General features: G+C 34.1%; 1 protein-coding gene and 1 long non-coding RNA gene across 2 annotated transcripts; one reads left to right on the top strand and one right to left on the bottom strand.

Annotated features, from left to right (window-relative positions):
• The first annotated feature begins 645 nt into the window (after positions 1 to 645).
• On the top strand, positions 646 to 3,480 carry LOC102627292 (uncharacterized). Its single transcript, XR_008056730.1, has 4 exons — positions 646 to 825; positions 1,380 to 1,482; positions 1,579 to 1,622; positions 3,236 to 3,480. It is a non-coding gene; the product is annotated as an uncharacterized LOC102627292 (long non-coding RNA).
• An 853-nt stretch (positions 3,481 to 4,333) lies between these two features.
• Positions 4,334 to 6,202, bottom strand: LOC102627475 (UDP-glucose iridoid glucosyltransferase-like). The gene is made up of 2 exons (XM_006464529.4): positions 5,600 to 6,202; positions 4,334 to 5,393 (listed from the first exon to the last, which is right to left on the bottom strand). The coding sequence occupies exons 1-2, from the start codon at positions 6,081 to 6,083 to the stop codon at positions 4,516 to 4,518; spliced, it is 1,362 nt and encodes a 453-aa protein (XP_006464592.1). The 5' UTR covers positions 6,084 to 6,202; the 3' UTR covers positions 4,334 to 4,515.
• Between the last annotated feature and the right edge of the window lie 9,657 nt (positions 6,203 to 15,859).

Raw genomic sequence — 15,859 nt, 5'->3', positions numbered from 1 at the left:
AACAAGCATTGATGTCGGAAAGTCTTTTCAAGAGGGAGATTTGGTGATGACATATCTGCGGCATAACCATCTTCTTGGGATTCACACTAAATTGGGGAAGTAGAAATATGTTCCATTTCATGTGGCAAGGAAGATTAACGATAAAGCTTATGTGCTGCAGTTGCTGGACAATTAGAGTATTTCTCACACTTTCAACATGGTTGATCTATTCGAGTAGCATTCGAATGACTAGGAGTTGCATTAGAATAACTCAAGGGCGACTTCTTTTCTAAGGGAGGGGGACTAATGCAGGATGGCTATGTAGGATGAGCAGGATACATTCTTAGAGTTATAAATTGAGATATAAGTATCCATTTTAGGCGTATAATACACCGTTTTGAAGTTTGTGACGAGACAAATCAAATCTAAAATGTTTTACATCATGATCGAGCCAGAAATTCTATTTCTTTTGCAATCATCTTTTAATTTAAGATATTTCTGATTTTTCCTATTGCTTTTAAGATTATTTTTTCCCCTAAATATTGAATTTAGAGATCGTTTGTTTTGTTTTCCTTACCAATTAGAAGAATTTTATTATATAATAAATATTTCAAGTTTGTATATTTTGGTAAATACATGACATTTAGGGTTATTATAAAAGACCAAAAACCATAATTTTGTTATTCAGAACTTTGTTTTTCTCTATCTTTTCAATCTTAGCGTTCCTGTTTCGTCAGAAAAATTGTTCACGTCTCACAGACCAAGATCTTATTCGATATTTCAAAGGAATAACCGAGCAGACGAACAAGATTTCGGTGATGAGTCCTCCTGATTACTTTCATCCAGGTATGAAACTCTGTTTCCCCTTCAATTAACATCTTTTGTTATCCCTTGACATCCAACAATTTGTGATTGGTCATAGTTCGTTTATAAACTGTCCCAGATGATGCTCTGCCAATTTCTTCCTTAAAACACTACAACAAATATCATCTATTGTATAGCATTTCATCGCAGCCTTTTTTTTTTCTAATGTTACATTTAATAATATTTGTATACTAGCATATTCATAAGTGATACGTATATTATTTAATAGGATCGCATTTTCTAAATGCTAAATAAACAATTTTAATTTAGTGGCAATATAAAAAAGCTGCCAAAAGAGGGGAAAAATGAAAAAAAAAAAAAAGCGGGGAAAAATTTGTCAACCGCCAAATGAAAAAAATTAAAACCTTCAAAAATAATTTAGTCATCTTTTCCCTATAATCTCTAATTTCCTGTGTGAAGTCTAAGATCATCAAAACTCTCAATCTTTTTCTCTCCTTTGAGTCCTCGCTATTAGATTTTGAAACCCAAAATCCTTATCTCCTGTAATTTCTTTGGAAATTATTTAACCCATGTAGGCCCCCTTAACATGCTGAGCAATTGCATCCCCAAATGTCGTGAGTTTGAAAGAAGAAATTGATGTGTCTTAATTTCTCCAAATATGGCTTAAATGTGATGGAGGTAATTTATGGTTTTGGTTTTATGTTGGTTAATTTTTGTTATTTATACTGAGGAAGATGTGAAGTTGCTTAGAGAAAATGGTATGATTTTGAACAGATTAAAGAGTGATGAAGAGGCTGCATACTTTTGGAATGAGATAAGTAAGTCCATTAGGTTGACAATAGTTCCGTTCCAAGAGAAAGTGATTGAAAATATTAACATTTATTATGACAGTTGATGCTATGTTAAAGTTGAGAAATTTATGAAGTATCGATTTTAACTTTGTTGGATGATGTTTTGCTCCTATTCTTGATGACATTACAAGCGCTTTTGTGCAACTTAGGACTTGTTAACATTTCAATTTACGATTTGTTAATTTATCCCTTTCTCCTGAGGCAATTATATGGCGTGCAATTAGATCGTTAATTTTTGATAGTCTAAACAAGGTGCTCTTATTTGTTTTCAATTTATCATTTATCTGTTAAAATCATAAAACGTTTCAGTGCCATGAAATTAACTTTCTATGTTGAATTATTGTGAAGCTTGTTACTTTAAATAATTATTGAAAACTATTTTTTTTTTCTGTTTAACCAAAATACGTCTGTGACATATTGTTTAGATTTAGGCATAATGGTAGAAAATTTCATGTAATTTCTCCATTATGAGTTGAGAGAAGGGTGTATGAAAGTCAATTAATTGGCTTTCCATTTGCTGGCTGGAGGACGAGGCAAGCCTTCAAGAAACGAATTCAAGTTGGTAGTATGACTACCTGGCTTCCTAGCTCAAGTGAGTGCCACTTTGTGATAAGGCAAGAGTTAAGTTGCACAATAAATGCTGGGCTGGTCACTTCAAAGAAATAGGATGCGAAATCCACTACAATTAGCTAACTTTTTTATTTGTTTTTGAGATTTATTATATTTTATGCTCGACAAAAGTACATTTGGTTGATTTTTGTATTGTTTTGATATCCAAATAGTTCCTCTGAGTTGAAGAAGACCCAAATAACTTTCACCTCTGGCTTGCATGGCCAATTGCATAATTACTTGCTCCAGCCTCCCGACTAATAGATTTGTTAGTTTCTATTGTAGAATTTGCAATGTCATTTGTTTTGTTCATTTATGAAGTCTGATCTATTAGTTTTTTGTTTATTTGGTGCTTATTAGTTGGTTTTGTTGGATGTTATTATGAATTTGCCAAGTTATGTAGCTTCAAATCTATTTTCTATTTCATCTTAATAACCTGTGAGTTTAGTTAGTTAACATAAATTTTGTTTAATTTGAAAAGCAAAATGTTTATTCGCAATAGTATTAGTCTTGATAATCCTTTTTCTTCTTGTTTACTCTAAATGACAAATAATAAGTGTTGGATCCTTTCTATGGTGTCTTTCCTCAAATCTGCAATCTTTTTCATAGCTTGTGCTTTTCATGTGGCTGAGTTTTTTTCCCATTTTAGATTTTATCCGGTAGTTCACAACTTTGAATTGCCAATTTCTAGACTTCATTTTTTTTTTGTAATTTAATCCACCGTGAAGGTGGATTAAATTTAGGCAACTTCAGTTTATCCTTTAGTTGCATATTTGAATTTTCACCACTCAAAACTATGATGGTTCATATAAGTTTGAAAGAAAGTTTATGAGACCAATATTTACAATTATCTATGCATTATGATGAAAATTCTTAAATTAAAAAAAAAATCATGATAGCTTTATTTTACTGAACACTATACCCACACAGATTTAATCAATTCGTTATTTTTCTTTCAATTTACATTGCAGGTTATGATGAGTAATACTACTTGTAAAGGAGGTTTGGGCGCAATTTGAAGATGAAGCAATATTTTTGATTTAAAGATTGCCTTCTCGAAAGATGGCACTCTTGGTTTATAGTTGAGTATGATTTTACTTGCAATTGATATTTAATCTTCAAATTATGAAATTCATACACTAGTACATTGATACACTATTGATATAATATATTGTGTGTTTTTGTTCATTTGGATTATAAGTTTTTATATGAGGAAATTTACCTAAAAATAATATTGCATTTCTCTAGAATTTGATCGAAGCTATTTAGTAATTAACTTATAATTATCATATAATTTGTAGCATCTTCAAAATGCTACGAATCATTCAAACTCGTAGCTTTTTTATTCTGCTGTGATAGACAATTTGGTGGCATTTGCAAAACGGTATAGGACTTTAATGTGTAGCGTTTTTCCTTTGCTAGAACAGACAATTTGGTAGCATTTGTAAAACGCTTTAGGGCTTTAATGTGTAGCATTTTTCCTTTGCTAGAACAGACAATTTGGTAGCATTTTTCCAGTGCTGCATAATGTAAAACGATGGCTTTCCAAAACTGCTATTAAAGGGAAATATTTGAGTAACATGGGCTTTATCATGGCACTTACAAAAATGCTACCATTTACTTGTAGTAGCACTTTTCACATGCCACTACATTGCAGATCTGTTGTAGTGAAACCACCTGTCATTTTCTCAAGTTCTGCATCATTAAATAGAAAAGGAGCAATATCCTCACAATATCTGGCGTTGACATTACCTCGAATTGTTATTTATGACCAGCCACGGTATTTGCAGAGCAAAATTCCAAAAGTTGCCGAAATGAGAACGCTAAGAGCATCAGATGAACAAGAAATGCTGATGATGTCTATTCCCCCCCCCCCCCCCCCCTTCCCCTTCTCGCGCTTATTGCCTTCTATAGAAAGTTTCGTGTCGGCTTCCGCAAGTCAAAAACTAAAGATTTGTTTTTTCCCTTTCTCCTTTGCCTTTATAAATACTTCATTTTGTCTATTTCCTTTGATCATTTTCTTCATAATACATTAGGAGTCTTCATTGTAACACTTAAGATAATCAATATCATGAAATTATAATATTTATCAATAATCTTAAGATCCACAAAGCTCTTAAAATTTTTACTTCAAATGTGTAACAAATAAGCCAGGATATTACTGAAGCCTTAAATCTAATAGACATTTATTATGCTACAGATATCTGCAGCTGAAAACACTGGTTGGTCTATATGCTCCATCTTCATTTGGTCAGAATGATAAGATTTTCTTAACTAAATCATTCAATGAATTGTAGCAAGAATCACCTTCTTTCAGAGACAGCTCCACCTTCTCTTTCAAATGTATTGCCTTTTTCCTCATCTCTTTGCCTTCTGTATCCACCATGAGTCTTTTTATAGCTTTCTTAATCGTCCCTCCCTCGAAATCCTCCAATTCCAGGCCTACATTCCAAACATCACACACGTATCTCATGTTTATGTTTTGATCCCCGAAAAATGGCTTGCATAGCATTGGAACGCCTTCGCAAATGCTTTCGAGAGTAGAATTCCAACCACAATGGCTCCAAAACCCACCCACAGCATCGTTTGCTAGCACTTCCTTTTGCGGTGCCCATTCCACAATGCAACCCCTTTCTCCAACGCTATCTTGAAAATTAATTGGTAATAGTTCCAAGCAATTCGAGCCACAAACCAAACCAGGCCTAACCACCCACAAGAAAGGTTGCTCACAGTTGGCCAGCCCCCAAGCTGTTTCAAGCAGCTCTTTCTCATCGATGCTAGCTATGCTGCCAAAACTTACATAAATGACAGACTTTGGAGCTTGCTTGTTTAGCCAAGAAATGCAATTAGTATCTTCCTTTAGTAATGAACTAGAAATGGTTGGCAATAATTTGTGAAAAGGACCTATGGTGAAAGCTGAAGCTGAGAATAGTTCTTGAACTTTTGTTATTGCTTCTTGTTCAAGAAAATCAACTGTGTTAACAATGAGAGCCGAACACTTTTTCACTGAATCTGCTACAGCAGCTCCTAACTCTAACATACCATCGGTTGTAATTTTTTTCATTGAAGCAGCTAGCTCCTTAAGCATGAGGGAGGGGAGATCGCTCACTCGGTCTAGTGACATAGACTCTGTTGTGCAATTGGTATATCAGCAATAACAATATAAGCTAATTTAGTAGGTCATTATCAGAGAGTTTTGAGGACAAGCCTGATTGGCCTAGTTGCCTCTGTTTCAATTAAACTCATTTCGCAAATTTAAGGACAAAAACATTTAAGTACATGTATCTAGATTTCATTATCAAGTTGGCCGTTAATACGAAATATTCAAACTTTACCTAGGAAGGAGATGTAACCTTGCTCATGAAGACGAGGAAAGACAGCGAAGGCCAGCATTGTGGCAGCAGGGCTAGTACGAACACAGATTCCCGGAAGCTTTAAATGATCAGCAACACTTTGAGAAAAGCACATAGTGCTGTCATAAACGATACACGAGATCCGATCATGTGGATCCTCTGCTTTCAACATTTCTTTAATGCATTCAGTCAACGGTCCTTCACAATTCTTGTTTAGAGCCGAAACGATGCCAAAAAGATCCCCAGCTGAGACTTCTCTTTTAGGTAAGTTATCTGATATGGGTATGAATGTGAATTCAGGATGATTCGATGAGTTGGGAAAGTTGAATTGTGGGTGAATGATGGTGATTGAAAAGCCTTTCGCGTAAAGGATGGTAGCTAGCTGAAGCATAGGATTTATGTGGCCTTGAAATGGAATCAACACAAACACCAAGCGGCTGACCTTTTGTTGTTCTTGTTTCTCCATTTTGTTTCTGTTGATGCGGCTGAAAAATAAATACAAGGACTTAAATGGCTAATGGGATTCAGTGACATGAAAAATACACAGGACTACAGGAGAAGGTTGCGTTTTTGAATTTTTTAACAATTTGCCAATTAGCTTTCAGAGATAATATTGCACAAGTTAATTTGACTTTATAGCACGGCGGCTGCAGATAAAGTGAGCTAATATTCAAAATTACAAATTTCTAATTAGTTATGAGCCATTGATCAAGACATCCGTTTCATGTAGAAGCAAAGAATTTCCTGTGTTACTCTATTTATCCTTCTCTAAGTCAAACCATTAGAAAAGTCTTACTGCATTTATCCTTCTCTATGTCAAATCATTAGAAAAGTCATTCCTTCGCAAAAAGAAAAGTTGATATAACACAACCTAAAATCTCCTAAATTGAGTCCTATCTCTTAAGAGGTTTCATTAGCCACTAATTCTAAAAGGCTCCTTTGTTTTCGCTTTTTCACAGTTTAGCTGCCATAAAACTTTCCCAAAACTGTTTAATGAAAAATAAACTCTGAAAATAATAATAAATAACTTTTATTTAATATACCAAACACCCATCAATTTTTCCTTAATACCTAGAGCTTCCATTCTACTTTCTACAGCACCACAATATCCTTCTAGCTCAGTCACATTCACTCTCTTGTTTAAGCAACTTAGGTCCATAAAAATTAGCATTCTCTCCTCTTCAAGAACTCAGTTGTGGCTTCTTTCACATAGGAACCATCACTAATAGCTACTAGAGATTGAAAAACTAATAATTTTTGCACCCATTTTCCAAATCTACTAGGTATATGTGGCAGCAGCAAAATATTGTTGCAGACCACTTATTCATCTTTAAATGATTTAAAATTTGTTCAATGAGTCAATGGCATCCAAATAAAATTTGCCAAAAGGAGCTAAAAGTTTGATTTGTACTACAAATACTCATTTTAAAAAGCAGTCAATCAACATGGTAGCCCCACCACTGAGCCCATAAATTAAAGCGTCACTGTTCTCTTTATCATAGTGGAGTTGTATTGTGATGCATGAATATTCTGAATTTCTGTCCTCTTTTAGAAAAAAAGGCAATAAACTGAGAGCCAGTTGACTAATCACAGTTGGCTAATACGTGCCTGATTGATCTTTCTAAAGTACCATTACATGTTATGAAGTGGAGCACTAGGTAGTACAACTTCCAAGTGTCAAGTACTATCTATGATCACTTGCATGAAAAAATATCCCACATTCTCCTATAACTGTACTATTATTATTTGTCTTCCTTTGTGATCCTTTCCATCTTTGCTTGCTGTGGCAAAAGACATAGAAAGAAAAGATGATGATGGGTCATATAACATTTTTCTGGGGCACAATTACTGAAATTATATTCCACGAAAAAGCTTCAGTTGATTCTCTTTGACAGTGGACTGGACCTCACATGTGAAATTGATCAAGTCTGGCATAAACAACGTTGCTTCAGGGATTTTACGGACTCTCATGTATGCCTTCAGGTTTGGACTGGCCTATTTGGCGATGCTTCCCGTCATGTCGTTTAATATTTGTGTGTTGCTTGCTGCAGTTGCTGGATTTTCAGTTGGTTTTTTTATTTTTGGGAGTCAGGATTTTCGGAATAATTTTAAGATTGAACCTTACCAGGATTTATCAGATCTTCCTCCTCCGAATTGCTAAATACATATCAAGTTTCTGGTGTGTATGCAGTGGTTAAATTTTGAACCACAGTGAAGTGGTCCTTGTGTCTAATGTTGACTATTGTAACACAAGTTCCTATGTTTGTAAGGAATTTATTTGTTATGTTCGATCGAATACTCTCTCTCCTCTGTAAATGAACAAAAGATATCTAGCTATAGGTGTCTGGACAACATTTAATTGAAGGTAAAATCTTTGCTAATTAGACATTACAAATTGCATTTCTTGTACCAATCATAACATGTACCAATCAAATTGCTGTCGAATTTGACACATATGGTTGGTGGCATTCATATAAAGAGCTTCGGACATTACCATCCTAGATTTCACATGAGCATAAAAATATTAATCTAAATGGGTGTATATTATATTATATAAGCTCATAAATTTTCTTTTCCTAATTAATTATAATCGATTTAGCAGCTATGAAGAAGCTGGGATGGGAATTATAGCCGTTTCAATGGGCCACCTAATAGTTCATAGTTTAAAAAGTAGGCCGAAATGACAACCCATCAATAGGAAGTTTGGGCCTGAACGGACGGAAAGCCCATTTGTGCTTCAGGCTTGAAATGTTTATATATATATAAAAAAAGGAAATATCAATCTGAAATAATTTTATGGGCATTTTTCAGTTTGGTTCAGAAAATTTTGAATCAACCATGACTGAAAATTGAAACAAAGTAAACTAAATTGATCGGTTTGGTTTTTCGATTTTTTTTATTAGTTTGCTTGAGCTTTTGTCCCTTTTTTTAGAACCCGAACCAAACCAAACTCAAAACGATCAATTTTTAAAATTTTTTATGCTGTTGCATAACATGACTTTGTATACACACACATACATATTAACAATAATTTATTTTAAGATAAAGTCTTTTAAAAAATTCATGAAGTTTCATTTTCATAGTCAACTTCAGGAAAGAGGCTCCTAATTTTTATATTTTAAAAAATTCTCATTTTCAATTTTTTAAAAATGAAAAAAATTCTGCATCATTAATGTACAATTCTAGTCCAATTTTTCTCTCAATAATTATTTGACCATCAAATAATTTTTCATTGAAAAAAAAAGACTATCTTTTTTGAAAAAATAGACAGCCAAATCCCAACTATTTAAAAAAGGGAGAATTTTTGAATATGTTGAAAACAGATATTGAGACTATTTTTCTTTAGTGAATTCTATATATTTAAATAAAAACATTAATGTGCTACAATATCTACGCATCTATTTTTATTTAAAATTCCAATTATCATTGTGCAGTACAACAAATTACAATTAACATTGTATGATCAATCTCTTACTAATCGTTGAAACAGTCTCTAATAGAATAAATACGAACACAACTAACTGTCATCTACTATAATATAAAGATTTGAATCCTCTCCTGGTCATTTCCTTTTCTAGTTCTCCTAGGATTTCAAGAATTCATTGACACGTGCTGTTAATGAAATTAAATTGCTGAGATTAAATTTTACATTGTAATCTTATTTTTTAACTTATGGTAACTCGAAAAAATTTCTTTAATTATTGCGATTTTCTTTACCTTCACAAAATTAGAATTTTAATCGATCTCCTTAGTGACATTTAAATGCTCACCAGATAGATTGAAAAGATTGTAGAACACCAAGAGCAATACAAAGCCATGTTTGAGAAGTTGGTATGTTAGAGATTGCCCTCAACATGCCCAACGAAATGGTTAGACAAAATTGACCGTGGAAATTGAGAAGACCAAAATTTTTAAGTTAATTAAAATTTTCCCCACTACATCACAGTCTGGGTGCACCATTGCCTTGAGCTCTCGCAAGCTCCACTAAACACTCGATATAATAAGCTCCCGAGAATAGCCTTATACTGTTGTTACCTCTGTAATGATCAAGTTATCAAGGACCTACGTAAAATAAAATACAATTGCCGAGAACTTAAGTCAAATCTTTTTGGAAACCTTCTAGTCTAGGTTTTTTTCTACAAAAAGTAAGGACTAAAGTGATAAAAATGCATAATTTAAGAAAAATATGTCTTGTATATGTTTAGGGTGGTGATATTTTCACCCTATAATTTTATAAATTTCCACCCCACTTTCAGAAAATTAGTGCAATAACTTCACATTATTTTTAAAAAATTCAAATAAAGTAGAAGTTTGGAGAATTAATTAATTAATTGAATCCATCTTAATTTATTTTATCAGTGCTTTTTTTATTGTATTTGAAAACTAAGGTTTCTTTAATATAAGTGTAATTTAACTATTTTACTCTCATAAGATGAAAAGTACCAAAATACCCAAATATTTACTTAACTTTGATAATTTTTCTCCATACAAAATATAATTTTTTTCTTAATGGTGTATAAATACTACTTTATTAATATAATTATTGCTATTCAATTAAACTAATAAAATGTATTTATGACATGTGGGGTATTAATAGTTATTGAATTTTATTTCTAAAAAAAAGTAGATTATAAAACGTACAACTAAATACTTAATCTATTGGATACAACAACACATTTTTTTGAGCAATTTTATTATTTTGTATTATAAGGATAAAATAATTAAATTAAATAGATCTTAAAGCAACCTCAAATGAAAAAAAATTGTTAAAAGACCTAAGAAAAGAAGAAAAAGATTATGAAAAGGAAATAATTAATTAATTGTTCATAGTTTTTATTCACTTGTAATATTTTAGATAACTTTAAATTATTTTAATTAATTTTATGGTTGATTTCCAACCTCAAAGGACTTGGAAACTTAACAAGACTAGCTGACTAATTACATACATTTGTGTTCAAAATCAATCAACTTTGTCAAAAGTCTTCTAAAACCCCAATTCAAAGCTGCTTCTATAATCAATATATGAAAGGCCAGTTTTTTTATATTTTGTGTAAAATCAAGCTAATTTTATCAAAAGTCTTCTGAAAACCCGATTCAAAGCTGCTTCAAGAACCAATATATAAAAGACCAGTTATATATATTTTCTGTCAAAATTAAGCTAATATTAAACGACCTTTAGTTGCTTGTTGCTATTAAATTCTACTAAATTATCTTATCTCTCATCTAAGAGGTTTTGACATGGACCCCGTCAGCACACAGTTTCTAGATTTCATTTGTGCTATAATATATTTTCAGCTCCAATTGTTTATTTTATTTTCAACACTGTATGAAGTTTAATTCATAGAATCAGACCAGTGCATAAAAGTTAGTCGTTGAGATTAACCAAGTTTGATCACCCTTTCGTAAGCGCAAAAAAATCAGTGCATTCTGAGGTGATGCGCCTTTCCCACACCGTATGAAGTTTAAGTCTAGATCAGACAGAGCTTAATTGTTATGGCTCCCTTTCTTTAAGGTAGCAAAGAGTTTCACCATTATGTTGCTCCCAACTTTTTTAATTCAAGCCCTTTTGAAAATGAACTTAGTCACATCTATTGTGCAGGCCAGAGACTTTGACGGACATGTCGCGGACTGTGGGTGGAATAATCTAGACTTAGATGAATGGAATCAGTCCTTAGATTTTACTTTCTTTGAGTCAAAGGTTTAAGTATGGTTTTTCCCTTGCCATTTCATTTTGTTGCACCTTAAATCAGGGTATCTCGATCAAGCAATCAAATCATATTTAACAAGATATAACAAGAAAAGAGAGATAAGATGTGAACAAGAAAACAGTTATTCGCGAATGCAAATCTAGCTATCCATACATAACTTGCCTAGATGGTACTGAGAAAAGAAGTAGGATTCTGAGGAATTGGGATTTCTACAGTTCCTTCCAGCATAAGTAAAACCTTCTTCATTGCCCGGCGGAGCGATGGCTCATCAAGAATGCACCGGAGTCCAACTTTGATCATCCTCTGCAATTGTTTTTGGTCAACTTCTTCGTCTTCTACCAGTTGGCTAAGGTTACCATTTTCGAAACACTGGCAAATCCATTCTTGAAGAATAGCTCGATCCTCCAGAAGATTCTGATCTAAGCATCTTCGAAGACAGACGATCTCCAGCAACACAACTCCAAAGCTGTAAACATCTGCTTTCACTGTAATGGGCAGATTCCTGTGCCATTCTGCTGCAACATACGCCCTTGTTCCTCTGATTCCTGTAAAAGTTCTAGTCTGGTCTGGCTTCATCAACTTTGCCAATCCAAAGTCTGAAATTTTAGCACACCTTTTTTCGTCCATGAGTATGTTTTGAGGCTTTATGTCACCATGGATGATCTGAGCCTCGCATTCGTCATGTAGATACCGGATTCCTCTAGCTATATCGCGAGCAATTCCCATTCTTTCAACCCAATTAGGTTGTTTTTCGGGAGTGAAGAGTACATCAACAAGAGAACCATTGCTCATGTAATCGTAGACCAAGATCTTATTTGATACATCAAAGGAATAGCTAAGCAGACGAACTAGATTCCGGTGATGAGTTCTCCCGATTACATTCATCTCAGTCTTAAACTCTCTTTCCCCTTCAGCTAACATCTTTTGTAATCACTTAGCCACGAATTTGCCATTGATGGTAGTCCCTTTATAAAAGAGCAATATCCTCACAATAACTGGCACTGCCACCGCCTGGAATTATTCTGTACGACTGGACACGGCATCTGTAGATGAAAATTCCAAAAGTCGCCAAAATAAGAATGATAACGGTAACAAATAAACAAGAGACGATAGCGATGTCTTCCCGTTGTGCTTTTTTGCCTCCTCTAGATAAAGGTTTTTCAGAACTAGATGAATTAGTAGCATCCACTTTGATGAAAGCAATGGCTGAATCACTCAGTTTCCTTCTTCCAAATCTCAAAGGAAGTGTTTGCATTTTGCATTACTCATCTTTGTACAGCCCAGCTTCACAATTACAATCCTTCAGACATGCTTCTTGAATGTTTTGTTCGGTTGTGCCTGACAGAAGAAGTTGTTGCTGGGTATAATTTGGTTAAAGAAAGAAGTACGTTAAAACTTTTTTTTTTAATCTTTAACATGTCAGTTTACCTTTTTATTTATTGAATCTTACTTTTATTCTTTTTAAAAATTACATTTGGTAGTTATTGAATAAGAATGTAAAATTAATTAAATCTTAATAGTATATTACTATACATGAATGTGTGGAAGAAGATTATGAAGAGTTGAGCACTCAACTCATGTGGGATGTAGATCTTGTGCTGAGCTGACTTTTTTTCTAACCTTTTAAAAAGATAAGAATATAAAGCTAATTAAATCCTTATCATATATTATATTGCTATACAAGCATGTGTGACAAAGGATTATGAAAAATTAATTAAGCATAGATCAGCTCAGCAGCGCTAGATCTAAATTCTTGCGTTTATTGTATAAGATTTCTTATTCCCATAAAAATGGTATTCATAATAAAGACAATATTTTGAGAGACACGGCATACACTTATTGGACAATATTCCCATCCCATATAAATTTTTCAGTGAGATACATGCTAAGACAAAAGGTTTGAATGGTTAAAGAAATCAGTTGCATTACTGCAAGTTCTAGCTTTAAACAAGTGATTAGATATTGTACAAGGAAAAATGAGAAACAAAAGCCTGAGATTTGAGCGAATTACAATAGAGAAAATCAAGTCCATAACAGTTCCTAAACTTTTTTATTTACATTTAATTTCTCTTATTGAAGGGTGAGACTGATTCTTGACTATTGTGCCCCCGCAAGATGGCGTTTCCATCGAAAACACCAATCTTGGATCGAAGGTGAGCAAAACGAGGCTTGGCAAGTGGTTGAGTAAGCACATCCGCAAGTTAATTAGGAGTAAAGACATGAGCTACTTGAAGTGAACCATTAGAGACTTTTTCCCGTACAAAATGAAAATCCAGAGCAAGATGTTTCATTCTTGAGTGAAAAAACTGGATTGACTCACAAGTACGTAGCACTAATGTTATCACAAAAAAGAAGAGGCGGCTTAGGGAAAGAGACATGTAACTCTTGAAGAAGATTGGTCAACCAAGTAATTTCAGCAGCAGCTGAAGCAACTAAGTGATATTTAGCCTCTGTTGAGGAGCGACCTATTGTCCGCTGCTTCTTAGAACACCAAGACAAAAGGGTTGCCACCATGAAAAATAACAAAGGCCGATATAGAGGTACAATCATCACGATTTCCAGCCCAATCAGCATCTGAGAAGGCTGTCAAAGACAGCGGCTGTGAGCGAGATATAAAGAGACCATACGTGAGAGTGTGCTTCAAGTATCGAAGTAAACATTTTTGCCGCTGTCCAATGTGTTTGACTGGGAGAATGCATATATTGCACCAATTTGTTTATTGCATAGGCAACATCCGGTCGTGTAGGAGAGAGGCATTGCATGCCGCCAATAAGACTACGGTACTGAGAAGCCTTAACTTTTGGCGAGCTATCATTGAGCATGAGGCATGTGGTACAACTGAGAGGAGTCACAGTCTTTGATACCCTCCATTTTGAATTTGGCTAAAAGATCACAAATATATTTCTGTTGAGAGAGAAATATCCCGTGAGGTGTAGGAATCACCTCCACACCAAGGAAATAATGAAGACGGCCAAGGTCCTTAATGGAAAATCGCTTGGAGAGAGAGTCAATAACTTGACGAATGAAACTTGAAGAATTTCCTGTAATCAACAAGTCATCCACATAAACTAAAAAATAGATTAGTATAGACTATCAGAGTATACAAATAATGAAGAGTCAGAGCAAGAGTTCACAAGATTCCACTGGAGCGAAGCTCTTCAAGTTTGAGGAAAGCCTCATATTCAACAAGTTTGTCAAGTAGTTCATCGAAACTAATCACAGTATCTCGTGCCCGTACTGCAGCTGCAAGTTCTTTGAATTCAGTTTCCACAGCATGAAGAGTAAGGATGATCAGACATTGATTTGGAAATTAAAGCTAATTCATCATCAATATCACGGATAGTGGCAATATAGTCAGCGACAGGTTGGGAGCCTCTGTTCATGAGAGTAAGTTGCTCTGCCAATCCCATAGTTCTGGAGGATGAAGGATTGGCATAAAATTTGGCAAGGCGATTTCAGGATTCAGCAGATGTTTTGCATGAACAAACTACAGGTACAACTTTGTGGCTAAGTGAGCCGATGATGCCAAGAAGAAGAAGCTTGTCTTGTATCATCCAAAGGGTGAAATATGGGGTCGGGACTGTCTTTTCATCAACTATTGTCTCTGGAGGTATGCAAGGCTTAGTGCCATCAATGTAGCCGAGCAAGTCGTGTCCATAGAGAAGCGCATCAAATTGCGTCTTCCACGAATAGTAGTTTGTTGGGGTTAATTTTAGAGAGAGTTGGTTTGGCTGCGTTTATAGCAATGAGATTGTTGGATTCGTCTTGGTAAAGGTTTGGTTAAGGGTAGAGGTAGCTGAATTTTCATTGGCCATGGTGAAGGCTAATGCTGGAAGGAAAAAAAAATTAAAAAAAGAAACAGGTCAAGGCCAAGGTTCAATGACTCGTGTGAGCTTAAAAATGCTTTGATACCATATTAAGACAAAAGGTTTGAATGGTTAACGATATCAATTGTATTACTGCACGTTCTAGTTTTATACAAGTGATTAAATATTGTACAAGGTAAAATGAGAAAATAAACCTAAGATTTGGGAGAATTACAGTAGAGAAAATTAAGTCCATAATAGTCCATAACAGTTCCTAAACTTTAATATTTACATTTAATTTCTCTTGATTGATGGGTGAGATTGATTTTTGCCTATTAATACACAAAGACAGGCTTTTCCAAACTTCACTTTTTTCATTTCAATTTAAAAAAAAAAATAACACTCCTATCACCATCTAGGCATAAATAACTTTCGTATGAACTTCCAAGTTCCAACGTTGAGAGTTGAAAATCTAGGCATAAAAAAAAATTATAATAAAAAATTACTGACTGGTGTGGCAACTACTAACATGGCCCGCCATAACCCTTTTGTCGGATTCAAGGCAAATCATGTAATAGCCACTGTATTACTTGCTTCATGCTTATATCTAAAGTTCATAACAAAATTTAATCCATGAATATATATATATAACATATTCAAAATGTGCATGTTTTACATCTCAATATATCTTAAATACATATACATATAAACCTAAACGTGCTCAAAAT

Source organism: Citrus sinensis, chromosome 7, assembly GCF_022201045.2.
Source record: "Citrus sinensis cultivar Valencia sweet orange chromosome 7, DVS_A1.0, whole genome shotgun sequence".
Classification (NCBI taxonomy): Eukaryota; Viridiplantae; Streptophyta; class Magnoliopsida; order Sapindales; family Rutaceae; genus Citrus; species Citrus sinensis.
Note: the sequence above shows the minus strand (reverse complement) of the source record. Positions and strands in the feature narration are given on the sequence as shown.

What these genes read in the sequence shown, in the direction of transcription:
- LOC102627475 (XM_006464529.4), bottom strand. Translation starts at nt 6,083, where the DNA reads ATGGAGAAACAAGAACAACAAAAGGTCAGCCGCTTGGTGTTTGTGTTG. An exon ending in AGGTTACATCTCCTTCCTAG is followed by an intron (nt 5,394 to 5,599) that starts GTAAAGTTTGAA and finishes ATTGCACAACAG; the next exon opens with AGTCTATGTCACTAGACCGA.